This window comes from Petaurus breviceps, unplaced genomic scaffold (assembly GCF_028583685.1).
Source record: "Petaurus breviceps papuanus isolate PSGF00001 unplaced genomic scaffold, PetGlider_PUasm1.0 151, whole genome shotgun sequence".
Lineage (NCBI taxonomy): Eukaryota > Metazoa > Chordata > Mammalia > Diprotodontia > Petauridae > Petaurus > Petaurus breviceps.
Window position 1 is genome coordinate 5,795,176 of NW_027185712.1, and position 15,022 is coordinate 5,810,197.

At 35.2% G+C, this 15,022-nt stretch overlaps 1 protein-coding gene and 1 pseudogene across 1 annotated transcript in view; one reads left to right on the forward strand and one right to left on the reverse strand.

Moving 5' to 3' along the window:
• RIT2 (Ras like without CAAX 2) overlaps positions 1–15,022 on the forward strand; it is a 513,738-nt gene that overhangs the window by 490,155 nt on the left and 8,561 nt on the right. The window contains 1 exon segment of the mRNA XM_069077860.1: positions 6,591–6,617. Within this exon segment, the coding sequence (XP_068933961.1) occupies positions 6,591–6,617 (27 nt within the window).
• The window catches only part of LOC138153073 (small ribosomal subunit protein eS24 pseudogene), a 232,096-nt pseudogene that overhangs the window by 127,198 nt on the left and 89,876 nt on the right, over positions 1–15,022 (reverse strand).

Below are 15,022 nucleotides of genomic sequence, written 5' to 3' on the forward strand. Positions count from 1 at the left end.
CTCCCCTCCCCGTCTCTCTCTGTCTCTGTCTCACTGTGTCTCTGTCTGCCTCTGTCTGTCTCTCTGTCTCTGTCTATCTCTGTCTCTCTGTCTCTCTCTCTCTTTCTCTGAAGGTGAGTATCCAAAGCCCTTATTATAATCTCTGGTAATTGAAAGGTAATTAATAAATGTAATACATGTTTATTGACTGACTGACTTCCTTGAAAACCAGGGTGTTCTGTTTTTGTTTTGCTATGCAAAAGAGGTATTATAATAATAATAACTTCTATCTACTTCATAGAGTAGTAAGGAGGCTTAGATTATATAATGAATGTGAGTTGTTTTTTTTTTTGAAACCATAAAATACTACACAAATTTCATCTAAAGAACTTTTTTGTTAAAAGGTTGGATCAAAAGACATGCATAGTTTGGCAACTGGGTGTAAGGTGTAATCATAGATTGCTTTCCAAAATAACTGTAACAATTTCCAGCTCTTCCAATAGTACATTGGCATGACTATTTTCCTATACTTACTGAAATATTTGCCATATTCCTTTTTGTCAACTTTGTCAATCTATCGGGTATGAGAAGGAATTTCAGAGTAGCTTTGATTTGTTTTTCTCTAATTATTGCTGATTTGAGGCCAGTGATCGAATGTAAATATGCATTTTTCACAATATTACTGTGAGGTAGACAAGATTAGGACAAAAATTAGAATTTTTACTCATCAAATAAGGAAAATGAAATATAGTGACTTGTTCAAGGTAATACAGTGAATTAGAGAAGGGGAAATCAAACCCATCAGGAATTACTATACTCCATTTCAGTACTTTTTGAGTAGACTTTGCAGTCCCTCTCTACTATCTGTATTTTTTCAGTATTTAATGCTTCAGTATTTAAGCCAGAAAAACCCATGATTTCATTGATTTGGGTGGTATCATCAATGTGCTGATGTATATATCATCTCCTCTATACCTGTTTAGATACTTTAATCTTTGTAACAAAAAACCCCACAAAAGTAACATCTGGTCATCAATCTGCATTGCATTCTCTTCATTTAGAAAAGCTAGTCTTCCTAAAACAGATATGCAAACCCCCAAGAGGCCCATATTCTCACAATCTTACAGCTCACTGAGAACTCATAGAACTTATATTGAAGAACTTTGAATTAGGTCTTGAAGAACTTAAAGTCCCCACCATTTCATGGAGGGGCAGGACTTTCTGAGTTTCATCATAGCATTTGATGACATCTTAATCAATCCAAGAAACCCAAGATACAAGCAGCTTGTGTTCTGCTTAAATTTGCCTGGAAATAATGTTGCTTCCTAAGTCTCCTGATGACAAGAATTGTGAATTTGTAGTCAATTTGACTTCTCTAAGTTAGGTTTTGTTTGGTTGTTTTTGTTTTTGTTTTTCCTGGAAAGAGATATGTGAAGCTGGGTGGGGAAAAATAGAAAGTGCCAGGTAAATAATCTTTATGGGTTATCATGAAATCTTGCTTCATTCCCATATGTTATATTTAGGTGTGTTTATATAATGTAATGGGATTTATAGTCACTTTTAAAGTCATTATTTATTCAGGATACCCCTGTTACTAACCCTCTGACTTCCCTTAATATTAAAAATCCCAAAAGAGAATTTTGGCCACATAGCAAATCATATTAGTATTATAACTCCCCCCCACTTTACGTTACTTCTAAGGACTAGTGCTATTCTTCTGCCATGCATCTAATGCCCATGCATAAGAAGCCCTCCCTACTCTACTCCCCTTTCCATGGTTTTCAGTTTGAATTGATTTCCTTTCAATCTGGTTTTCTAAGAGAGACAAAAATGTCAGTTCCAACTAGAACTTTATGAGTAGTCCATAAATGTTAGGATTTTTAAAGATTTTTGTTTTATTTGCATCCACATAAATATTTATTAAGTAAACATTGACAGTAGTCTTTGCATTGCACAGAAGGGGGGAAAAGAACAATTGTACCTTTCTTTGTATTGATGGTTGTTTATGGGCCATTAAAGACATATTATTTCAAATACAGGGACCAGAATGCTGGGATTGACGATGGCTATTGCTTAGTGGATTTTTAGTAGGAATACAGGTGCTTCGTGCCTGATGAGTTCACTTCAGAATGGAAAAAAAAAATATTCGGTTTTATGAGCAATATATTCTGTCCTCAATGGTCTAGATTGCCTGTCTAAATTATAACAAACTTACCAGGTGTAACTATGTACATGTTCTAATATAACTATATCATTACACTATGAAGACTCTACAGTGGCAAAAAACAAACAAACAAAAAACAAAACTATATCCTCTATATTGCCCATATACTTTATCACAGATATATAAACTGCATCTTTGGTGTGTAAAAATATATCCTAGAAAGATCCTGGTGATAAGAGCTGGGATATTTTAAAAAGGTGGTTGCTTAGAGACCACTGAGGAATCCCAGGAAAGTGAAACCTCACAGAACTCACTGATTTTTTTTTTCCATCCAATTCTGTAGTGTTAGTCATGGAGTTTTATACTATCAGGTTTTTTAAAGAGAAGGGCTTTGTAGATCAGAGACACATTTCAAAGAAATAGACTATCAAATTTTGTATAATTCAGTCATGGTTTTGAATTTGGGTGAAATCAGAAGAAATCACCAATAATATCACCAATAAAATCACCAAAGAAGAAATCACCAATAATACCCTTGCCTTGTAATTGCTGCTTGATAGGATAATTTTAAATGAATTCCTCATTTTGTTTTTGTAGATTTCTAAAATCCATTATATTAGTTTCTGTCTTTGACAGCCTCATCATGGGAAAAACACAGAGCAAAGAAAATAATCATTTTATTTTTTTTAAAGTAATTGGGGTTAAGTAACTTGCTCAACGTTACATGGCCAGTTATTTCTGGGCGTGGTGCTAAGTGTGAGCCCGGGATTCGATCTCCAGATCTATCTCAACACTGGAGCCGGTGCTCTTACTCGCTGTGCTACCTGGCCGCCCCGAAAATAGTCATTTTAAAAATTAAAATTTTTGTTAAAGGAAACTTTCTGAAATTGTTCATGGAGAGAGAAAATGTATTTGATCCTGCCTCATAGAAATTCAATCTAATTCCAAAAGTATTTATTGAGATTCTACCAAGTATCTGAATATATATATATATATATATATATATATCACAATCTTATATATTTTCAGTCTTTTCCTTTGATAATCTTGTAATATAGTAGTTGAGGAGACAATACTTAAGAACCTGAAGCAAATTTTTTTTAAATCATAGAAGATGGTTAAATCATAGAAGAAGCAGTCAGTAAACTGATATATTCCAAATGTCATAATACAAGGTCTAGACAACCTGAGTGGTCAAGAAGGGGAAGAGATCAACATTGCTTAGACCTATCAATGTTCCCTTAATGGGTAAAAAAAAAAGAAATCTTAAGGGAAGCCCTGAAAATTAGAGTAGGTTGGGGGAGAGAGAGTGGAGAGGATAAGAATAGGGCTTCCCAAACTCAGAACAATAATTTTTAAGGCAGATCAATATTCTCTGTCTGATAAATTATTGAAGAAGAATCTTATTGTCAGTATTATAAATTTCTTGTAGAGGAAGAACAAAGAGCCATCTCTCAAAACCTTAAGGACAGATAGTAATGATACGGAAAGGATATATTGTAAAGGACAATTAAACTAGGAGTTGGGAAGCCTGACCTAGAACACAGAATCCTAGCTCTGCCCCTACCTCCCTCAGTGATGTTGGGCAAATCACTTTAACCTTTCAGTTTCCATCTTTTTTATCTACAAAATGGAGGAGATAAGCAGAATTTCTGATCTTCTTTAGTTCTAAAATTGATTCCCATCCTCTACAAGAAATTAAATAACCTGGCTTATTGAGATATCAGGTAAATCCCACATCAAGCTCAGTTTCATTAAATTAAATGACCAAGTTTCTACTCTTATGTGTCAGGCATTGTAATAAAGAATTCCTAAAATCCCTTTTAGCACATTCATTCTATAAACAGCATTCACAACCTGGTCCTCAGGGCTGAGGAATCCCTATAGAAACACATGATTTTCTGACCTGGTATAAATGTCAAGCCAGTAAGTCACCATTTAACTGAGACCCATCAAAAAACAACATGTGAAAAGCAATTTACTAATACATTCGTGCCTTGCCTCAGTGGGTAGGTCAATGCAGTGCTTTTTACCAACATGAAACTTATGCAACAAGGGGAAACATACACACACAAGCAGAAGCAAATTGCCAATAACACCAAACACCAGTACTGTATTTTCTTTACTGACAGATATTAAGAACACTTTCTCTAGGGAATGAAGAAATGAAAATTTTTGACTTGCTTAGTAATCCCCCCTTTATTGGGGTGAAAGTTTTCAAAATGCCCTAGTCTTTATTTATTACAAAATCAGCACCCCTCACCTGACAGTTATAATTCCATGTGCACTTTTGCCCTGCAATTAAGACACCAAGAAAAAGTTTTGGAAACATTTCTCAGAAACTTATTTCCTTTCAGTAACTAATTAGGCTATCCTATACCAAACTCAAAGCCAGTATCTTTGCAAAGTTTCTAAATGAACAGTCATCATTCCACTCATACCTAGGATGAGGTATCCATGGAAACCTTGAACTTCTAATGACTGGCGGTTGGCAGGCTCAGGAACCCAGAGTGTGATTTATCTCTAGTCTGCCTCAATACCAGCACTCAGGCCTGCCAAACTGATTTAGATGTTTTTTTGCTAATGGTAACTCTCCACCAAAATCTATCTAAGGCTGATCCCAATATTGTCCTAACAAAGTCAAATGAAAAGGTAAATGAAAAGCTCATCTAGATGGATAAGTAAAGGGGTTAGGGTTATTTTTGTTTGTTTTGGGCTTGGGTTTTGGGGTTTTGTTTAGGGTTTGTTTTGTTGCTCCTAGACAAGTCAAAGATATGATATGAATATTTTTTTTGGATTTTTGCACCCTCCATAGCCAATGTAAGAATATAAATGTATACTTCTGTCTTCTACCTCAGGTGTGGCCTGGGGATCATTATTGTCTAGAATACTATGTGTTTTCAGCTTCCTCATTCCCATAGTCACTGTGTTTTCCTTTTGTCCTTTTGGTGTGTGAGGGCTGACCTTAGCAGGGAGTCGGCTGTCTTCAATATGGCAGATCATCTATCACTGCCTCCCCAGGCTGTCTGACTTCCATTTAATCTTACTTGTAATTTTCCAGGGGAGGTTTACAAAAGCCACAAACAGAATTTTAATGTTGTAAAAAACCTTTGAAGATAGTAAATATTTCCTTTTTCATGAGGTCAAGCTAAAGCTCAACTGGCCCCTGAGAAGACAGGGACAGTTTGCAAGTTGGACTTCATTTTATTGAAATGGACCCTAAATTCAGTCATTTGCATTCATCTAAGGAAATGATTCTCTCAATACCGAGGTACCACAGGGGCATAAATATGCATTTCATATTAGCGGATGCTTGGTTCTTGAACGTTTTTTTCCCTTCTGACACAGCCAAAATATTAATTGGTTTCATAATTGCAAAATATTCACCTCACTAATTTGCAAATGTATTCATTATGTATTTCAAACACCATTCCCAGAAACTAATGGCAGAATTAATGGATGTTTTAGGCTCCCATTGAGAGGAAAATAGAAGTCCAAGGAAGCTCACTGATAGAGGAGGGACTGAATGCCCCTAAATATTAAGGCAATAATGACTTTCCTAGATATCTAGATAGATGGACGCTTGAATTTCTGAGATCAGTTAGCAAGTAAACACTATAAACTAAACAAGGCTGAATCACAAATTAGTTTGGTAAGTGAGCTCTTGTTTTAATTATTTATGCAAAAATCTCTTTCTAGCTTCAGTAGAGCTCAGCAGAGAAGGTAAGACCAATGACACTATGAAAATAACAAATGTATATGGTTATAAGCTGGGCTAATCATCTAAATTCTCTGGTTTTCTCCAGGTAATATTAGGGGGAAAGATCAAAGGGCCATGGAAAGTATGAGCAGAAATTAACCAAAGAGACTCATTCATTTGGGGCATGAGTATAGTATCCAGGGCAAGGAAGATAGTAACTCTTCTGTGCTCTGCCCTACTCAGACCATTTGTGTAATACCCCATCTAGTTGTATCCTCATATTTTAAGATAGACTTGACAAGCTGGATAATATCCAGAGAACACTTAGCTTGGAGCTAGAACACTGAGGGAACTAGAAAATATCATGTACTAAAGACAGCTAAAGCTACTGGTAATGGGGAAAACAAACAACAAAAAAATTCAACAGGGAAAGGATAGTTGTCTTCAAATATTTGAAGAGCTAGCTTACATAAAATAAATATCAGACTTCTTCACCTTGTTGAATTAGGAACAATGAACAAAAGTTTCAGAGAAAGCCTTTGAAGTTGATATAGAAAAAATGCTTTCCAATAACATCTGTCTAAATGTGGATTGCATTGATTCTTAAAATATTGAGCTCTCCATTTAAGCAAAGACATGTCAGAGAAGTTAGATTTTTTTTCTTCTTCAGGTAGATATGAATGACAACCTCCAAGATCCCTTTCAAAATTAAGAGTCTGTGGTTTTAGTTTTACTACTTTTTTTCAGATGAGAAAACAGACATAAACCAGATTGGTTAGTATGTTGGTAAGCAATTTCCAAACTAACTTCTTCCAGAATGAAGCATGGGAAGAATTTTATCAAAGCAAAATCATTTGTGGAAATCTTAACTGCATTTTTCTATTGACACCAACCACAGTTGTCCAAATAAAACACCTTAGTATTTGCCAATAATAGAAATGTTTAAGAGGTGGCAATATAATGGTGGTGACAAAAACAATCCTCTTACCCAAGAGGAAAAGGGTAAATCAGGTGTGCCTATTGCCAATTTCCTGACTAAAGTAGTACCATTCAATAATTCCTATAATTAAAAATATATATTTATTACAACAACCAGGCAACTAGCATTTATTAATCAGTTACTATGGTCTAAATTCAAAGTCAGGTTTAGAAAGGACTTTCTTAAGAATGACCTTATGAGAAAAGTGCTGAAAGTATACCATTTTTCTAATGAAGAAATGGATGTGGAAGATTATTCATCAAAGCTCACATACTTTTTAAATGACAGAATCAGAATTTGAAGTCAAAAGTCTTCTGCCTCTAAATTCAGTGTTACTTTGAATACACAGCTTCACATATCACATATTTAGTCCTTATTTCTTCTTTTTATGTTATTTGATAGGGAAATATACCAAATAAGACTAGCTTACTTCCCTTTGTTCTTTCACAGAAATTATCAAATTTAGTCTTAAAATATCTCACTCCTGCCAAACATTTTCTTCTGGTTGCACAGCCTTGTTTATTGGAAAAGTAAATGCTCCCTCAGTCAAGAGAGGTTTTTGGCCATGCATAGTTTGTAAGAAAAAAGCATACAGGGACCATCTGCTCATGTTTCTTCTCTCTGGGTCATACTTTTTCCTCATAGAACCCTACAGAATGAGGGTTTTTTTTAAATAGGAGACATTTGTCATTATGATCAGGATAAAATATTATATGCAATTAGTCAAAAAAGTCTTATTTAGAGATATGATTGTAGAAACTTTAAGGGCTGCCATTTGGAAGAAGTAGGAGGCTACTTCTTTATTATTCTATAGGAGTTAGAGGAGGGACTAGGACCAATAGCGGAAATCTGAGGAAGGCACATTTTAATTCAATATCAGAATGATTTTATGAGTAATTCAAATTGTCCTCAAATTGACTAGACTGCCTTATGAAATAGGAAAGGTCTGATCCTTACAAGCAAAGGCTAGAAACTAGATATGCCATCACAGCATTTTCATTACTGGATAGGAGATTTGGCTAGAACATATTAAAAATGATATGGTTATAAGATTCTATGATTTTCTGATTCCATAGCCCGTTTTCACATCAAACAGTATATTAGCTCAGGAAAATTATCAATGGAATGAGTCAACAAGACATTTGTCAAGTTAGGCATGGTAGAAAGGAGACTCTGGTAGAAACAAAGCTCTCAACCAATCCTACAAGAAGTGACAATAAAGGAAGAAATTAAGGCAGTCCCTCAGGCTCTTTATTTGGGAAATGGACATAGGATTTATAAGAGATGAGACAGAACTAGTCCTGCTTAAATATCATCACTGGACCTGCTGCTGAATTTGTTTCCAGATGCCTTACAGGAGGATCTACTGTTAGGGAACTGACAAGTCAGTAACTATGATGATATCATTTTGCAGCATGCTCTGACATGACCAGAAACTTGAAGAGAAAACAGGTGTTGCTGACATGGAGGAGCAGGCCAAAGAGGTTTCTGCTTTTTAACAGACTTGTCAAAGTTCTCCTGCTTACAGAAGCACAACAGGGTCCCAAGGCAAGTATGCAGGGCCAAATGCTCACTCTGGGAAGGACAAGATGTCTTGGGTTTGAAAGATGAAAGGTAGAAGAGGTTAACAAAGCCCTGAACAAGCTTTTTGTGTTTTTTTTCCTCCATTTTTCCTCTAAGTTAAAAAAAATACTGTCATAGGTGTAGTCACTTGGAACTAAATGCTACATATATATGTATGTATACACATATGTATATGTATGTGTGTATATATGTATATATATATATTTAAGTTTGAAGTGAAAAGAATGTGAGGAGTTGTTATTTTCTGTAGAGAAACCTGTTAGTGAGTCTTCCAAAGGGTTACCCCAAGGCAATTGCAAAAGTCATTCTAGTCAGTTAGTTAATAAGCATTTATTAATTATCTTATTAATTAAACACCTTGTTGTTCAGTCTTTTCATCTGAGTCTAAATTTTCATGACCCCTTTTAGGGTTTTATTGAGAAAGACATTAGAGCAGTCTGCTATTTCCTTTTCCAGCTCACTTTAGAGAGGAGGAAACGGGGGCAGAGTTTAGTGACTTGCCCAGGGTCACACAGCTAGTAAGTGTATGAGTTCTGATTTGAACTCTAGTCTTCCTGACTCCAATCCCAGTCCTCTATTCACTGAACCAACTAAATACCTACTATGTGCTGAGCACTGTACTTTATATGACAATTTTGGCAGGCCCAGGGTTAATCAATATTTTTATTTGTTCTTTCCTTTTTTTAAAATTAATTAATTAATTTTTAGTTTACAACATTCAGTTCCACAAGTTTTGAGTTCCAAATTTTCTTCCGTTCCCCAAGACAGCATGCAATCTGATGCAGGTACTACATATACATTCACATTAAACATATTTTAACATTAGTCATGTTGCAAAGAAGAATCATAACCAATGGAATGAACCAGGAGAGAGAAGAAACAAAGCAAAACAACAAAAAAAAGAAAATAGTCTGCTTTGCTCTGCATTCACACTTCATAATTTATTGTCTGAATGTGGATGGCATTTTCCCTCATGAATCCTTTGAAATTGTTTTAGGTCCTTGCATTGGTGAGAAGGGCTAAGTCTATCAAAGTTAGTTGTCACACACTGTGGCTTTTACTGTGTACTATGTTCTCCTGGCTCTACTCCCCTAATTCAGCATCAGTTCATATAAGTCTTTCCAGGTTTTTCTGAACTACATTTGTTCATCATTTCTTATGGCAAAATAGTATTCCATCACATTCACATACCACAACTTGTTCAGCCATTCCCCATTAAATGGTTATCTCCTAAATTTCCAGTTCTTGGCCACCGCAAAAAGAGCTGCTATAAATATTTTTTGTATATGTGTGTCCTTTTCCCATTTGTACAATCTTTTTTGGATATAGTCCTAGTAGTGGTATTTCAGGGTCATGGGGTATGCACATTTTTATAGCCCTTTGCTCAAAGTTCTAAATTGCTCTCCAAAATGGTTAGATCAGTTCACAACTCCACCAAAAATGCATTAGTATTCCAATTTTTCTCATATCTTCTCCAGCAAAATATGTTTTGTGATGTTAGCCAATCTGGCAAATGTAATGTAGTCAAAATTACTCATTTTGCATTTCATAATGTTCTCTATCTCCTTTTCAGTCATAAATTCCATTCTCTAAAAATCTGACAGGATAACTATTCCTTACTATTCCAATTTACTTATGGCTTCAACTTTTATATCTAAATTGGGTATCCATTTGGACTTTATTTAGGTTTACAGTGTCAGACATTGGTCTATGCCATATAGTTTCTGCCATACTATTTTCCAGTTTTCCCAGTAGATTTTTGTCAAATAGTGAGTTCTTATCCCAGAAGTTGTGGTCTTTGTGTTTATCCAACAATTGATTACTGTAGTCATTGACTATTGTGTCTTGTGTACCTATTCTATTCCACTGATCCACCACTCTATTTCTTAGCCAGTACCAAGTAGTTTTGATGATTGCTGCCTTATAATACAATTTAAAATCTGGTATGGCTAGACCACCTTCCTAGCATTTCTTTTCATTAATTCCCTTGATATTCTGGACCTTTTGTTCTTCCAGATGAATTTTGTTATTATTTTTTCTAGCTCCATAAAATAATTTTTGGTAGTTTGATTGGTATGGCACTTAATGAGTAAAATAATTTAGGTAGAATTGTCATTTTGGTCATATTAGCTTGACCTATTCATGAGCAACTGATGTTTTTTGTTTGTTTGTTTGTTTTTTCCTCCAATGATTAATATCTGACTTTATTTGTGTGAAAAATGTTTTGGAATTGTGTTCATATATTTCCTGGGTTTGTTTTGGCAAATAGACTCTCAACTATTTTATAATGTCTGCAGTAATTTAAATGGATTTTTTTTCTTTCTATCTCTTGCTGTTGGGCTTTATTAGTAACATATAGAAACATTGATGATTTGTTTGGGTTTGTAGGAGAGCTCAGATGAATCCCTGCTTTCACTCTGCCATCTTGGCTTTGCCACTCTATCTTTTCTTTTAATCAAGGAGCTTTAGTGGCCTTCTTTTAATATTACATAGGAAGCCATCTACTCTACTCAAAGATACAAAGGACTCAGAAAATAGTAGGTTTTTAATATTTATGAAGCCAATGAGTGAATGAACAAATGAAATATTAAGAACTTTCTCTTGTTTTATGGTTGTTTCAGGGATATTTCTTAGGACTGTATTTCTTGAAATAAATGAAGTATGGAGGTAACTTTGAACATTCTACTCATCCCAAATTCATTACTCTATGATGTAAGTGGGGCTGATATTATTTTCTCCATTTAAAAGATGAGTAAATGGAGGATATGATGTGAGCTATCTTGCCTATCATCACCTGATTAGTGACAAGAACACAAAGTAAAACTCATTTTTCTTGTCTAAAACATGGGAAGGCAGCAAGTCTAGGCAATAGGCAAAGAAGTCATAATTTTCACTGGCAGTCTGGAACTGGACCTGGAGCTGGGTGAGAACCTAAAACTCTTAGTCTTTTAAGGGTTTGTGCCTAAAATGACAGGCCCTGTTTTCTTGGCGATGAGGCAGCCTCTTCATTCACATAGTAGTATCATGTGTAGCAATTATGATGAGAAAGATAAATTCATGTGATTCCAGGCTCACCCAAAGCTTTTGACCCCTTGAAATCCACATGTGATCATCTAGTGATTTGGAGGAGGCTTTAGACTGTTCATTCAACTATCTTTATGACCACAGAGTGAATCTTATCATAGCTATTTCCTTTTCCATTTTTAAAAAAGCTCTTCACGTGAAATTTGTTTAATATTTTGCTTTTTCAAAAGGAATAAAGCAACACATATGACATTCATTGTGCCATCTAATACTCTTTATCACTCTATAAAGTAGGTAGAACAGTTTTTGTTACTATAATTCTTTTACATAACAAAACAAAAATAAAACCCTGAAATTCAGAGAAATCAGTCAATAAACATTTATTAAGTACTTTTTCAAACATCAGAGACTATTCTAAGTACTGGGGACACAAATACACACACATACACACACACAGTTAGTCCTTGCCCTTGAAGAACTTACAATCTAGTGGAGAAAATCAGGAAAACCTGGAGCAGGGGCATGCTAGAAAAGTCCAAAGGAATAGACCTGGATGATACGATTAATTTCGTAATATGACTTGGTTAATATTACAACTACAAAGTGGAAGAACCAGAGTTTTTAACTAGGTCAAATAATTTCCTTTACAATATATACCCTGGTATACATTTTCTGCAGAACTAGCACAGTGACTTATTATAAGGAAGTTCCACCGTGGAATTTGCATTCTAGTATACTATTATATAAAATTCTATTGCTTCTATAGCATCATAGAAATATGCAATAATATGTTGCTGCAGAGGGTGCTTGGTGATATTCTCACTCCGCAAAATTCCCCTCCAAAGAACTTTACAATAAACTGTCCAAATAAATTCTAAAGTGGCATAGAGTTCAGTATGAGACATATTTCTAGCCAAAGAATTTATGAGGTCAGAAGGAGAGGTCCCACTTCAGTGGGATTGATCTGGAGATCAGTTCAGAGAAAGCAGCTATGGGCCTTGGAGGCAGTGGAGGAAAAAGGAAAGTACTTTGATATAGATTGTACACGTGCAGTTATACAAAACTTCTGTATATTAGCCATATTGCAAAAGAGAACACAGACCAAAAGGAAAAAAAGAGAAAATTAAGGAAAGTAAAAAAGTTTGTTTTGATCTACATTCAGACTTTATCAGTATAGCATTTTTCCTCATGAGTCCTTTGGAATTTTCTTGGATCATTGTATTATTGAGAAGAGCTAAATTATTCACAGTTGATCATTGCAATATTACTGTTACTGTGTATGATTATCTCCTGGCTCTGATTAGTTTACTTTACATCCGTCCATATAAGTCTACCCAGATTTTTCTGAAACTATCCTGCTTGTCATTCCTTATAGCATGATAGTGTTCCATTACAACGATATACCACAACTTGTTCAGTCATTCCCCAATTGTTGGGCATCCCCTCAATTTCTATTTCTTTGCCACCACAAAAAGAGCTGATATGAACATTTTTGTATATATAGGACTTTTTCCTTTTCTTAGATCTCTTTGGCATACAGATCTAGTAATTGCATTGATGAGACAATGGGTAGGCACAATTTTATAGCTTTTGGGTCATAGTTCCAAAATTATTCTCGAAAATGGTTATATCATTTCACAACTCTACCAAGAGTGCATTAGTGTCCCAAATTTTCTACCACCCCTCGAACATTTGTCATTTGCCTTTTTTGTTATATTAACCAATCTGATAGGTATGAGGTGGTATTGCAGAGTTCTTTTAATTTGCATTTCTCTAATTAATTGTGATTTAGAGCAGTTTTTAAAAAATATTTAACTATAGATAGCTTTGATTTCTTCTTTTGAAAATTGCCTATTCATATTCTTTGAGCATTTATTATTTGGGGAATGACATATTCTTATAGATGTGACTAATTTCTCACATTTGAGAAATGAGGCCATTATCACATAAACTTGGTTTAAAAGGGTTTTTTTTTGACAATTTCCTGTTTTCATTCTAATCTTGTCTGCTTTTGTTTTGTTTGTGCAAATGTTTTTTTTCACTTTCAAGAGGTCATATTTTCTTACCTTCTATTCTAAAGTCTAAATATATAAGATTTACATGTACAGTAGTTTCCTGAAAGTATTTATTTTTGTGGGAGAAGGGGAGACAGGAGGGAAATAGTGGAAGGTATGGAGGAGAAGGAGAAGAAAAGTGAAAGAGAGAGATGGAAATGGAGGAGAGGTAGGAGAAAAAGGTTAGGGAAGAGGGAGAATGAGAGAAATGGAGAGAGTAGGGAAATATTCTATTGAAAACCAGCTATGAGGGGAGGTTCCTACCAGAGGTGAGGCACAGACTTCCTTTTCTACCTTTGATTTCTCCCAGTGGGTTCCAGGATTCCTACTCATCTACTGAGTAGGATTGGTTCTGCTATGAACAAATATTCCAAACCTGGATGCCCTTAGTTTAAGTCTAAAGGCAAGGAACCACAGTGGGGTCCCTGGTTGGTTCAGGTCAAACAGATCCAGGTTTTTGTATAGTTGCAGAGAAAGAGTACACTTCATAAGACAAAATGGGTCCAGAGGCAGATCACTAGGATGTGGGAACTATAGTGGGAGAGAAAGTCACTGACCTGTAGGAGACATGGAGGGAGAGGAGCATATAGAGATACTTATGTAACTGTAGATGGGTTTTGGGAGCACTGGTGACCCATGGCAGTTAGAGGAGTGCTTGGAGGACAGGGTTTTGTGATAAGGGAAAGCCTAAGTCTTATCTAGACTACCTTGGGGTTCACTTCTTAACATATTAATATCATCTCAAAGTTATTTGAGCTTTGGCTTGCCTTATTTAAATATCTTTTATTGGTTTTACTGTGCTTGTCTGGAACTTATCTGCAGTTTACAGACTGAGGGGCTGTTATTATGATGGAAAGGCCATTACAGCAAGGCCTAATGCTTCTTCTAATTCAGCATACATTCTCCAGATATGGACTTAATTAATTCAGGAGGCAGTTTGTTTTGTTTTGTTTTTTCAAGAGCCTTATATGTTTCCCTTTACATTCTTAATTCCTATTTATTGTTACCTTACACTGATTAGTTATATACTTACTTAGTATACTATCTGCTGGAGTATGTAGGGGATCATAACCAGATAAACAATTTTAACACAGAGAAAAAGAAGTAGATAGGAACAAAAGGAGAAGTAGAGAGAGGAAAAGGAGAGGAAGATGGAGAGCAAAGGAAGGAAAAAGAGAAGAGGAAAATGGAGAGGAAGAGGGCGAAAGAAGGGTAGCAGACAGGGGCATTGAGCAAGACAGGTAGAAGAAAAGAGATTATAGTTCTTTATAGACAGAAAAAAATACCTGGGTGTGAAGAGATTTGGGTCCTATTCTTAGTCAGACTAAAAACTAGCTAAGTAAACTGAAGAAACTCATGTAACCTCTTCAAAGCTCTATTTTCTCATCTTGGAAATGAGGGGGTTATATTTAATCATCTCTAAGGGTTCTTCCAACTTTCAAATTCTATGGTTCTAGTATATAATTATATTTTTACTATACCTATATTAGACTCTTTGATTATTTAAATATACATATATATGAATAATAATATTGATG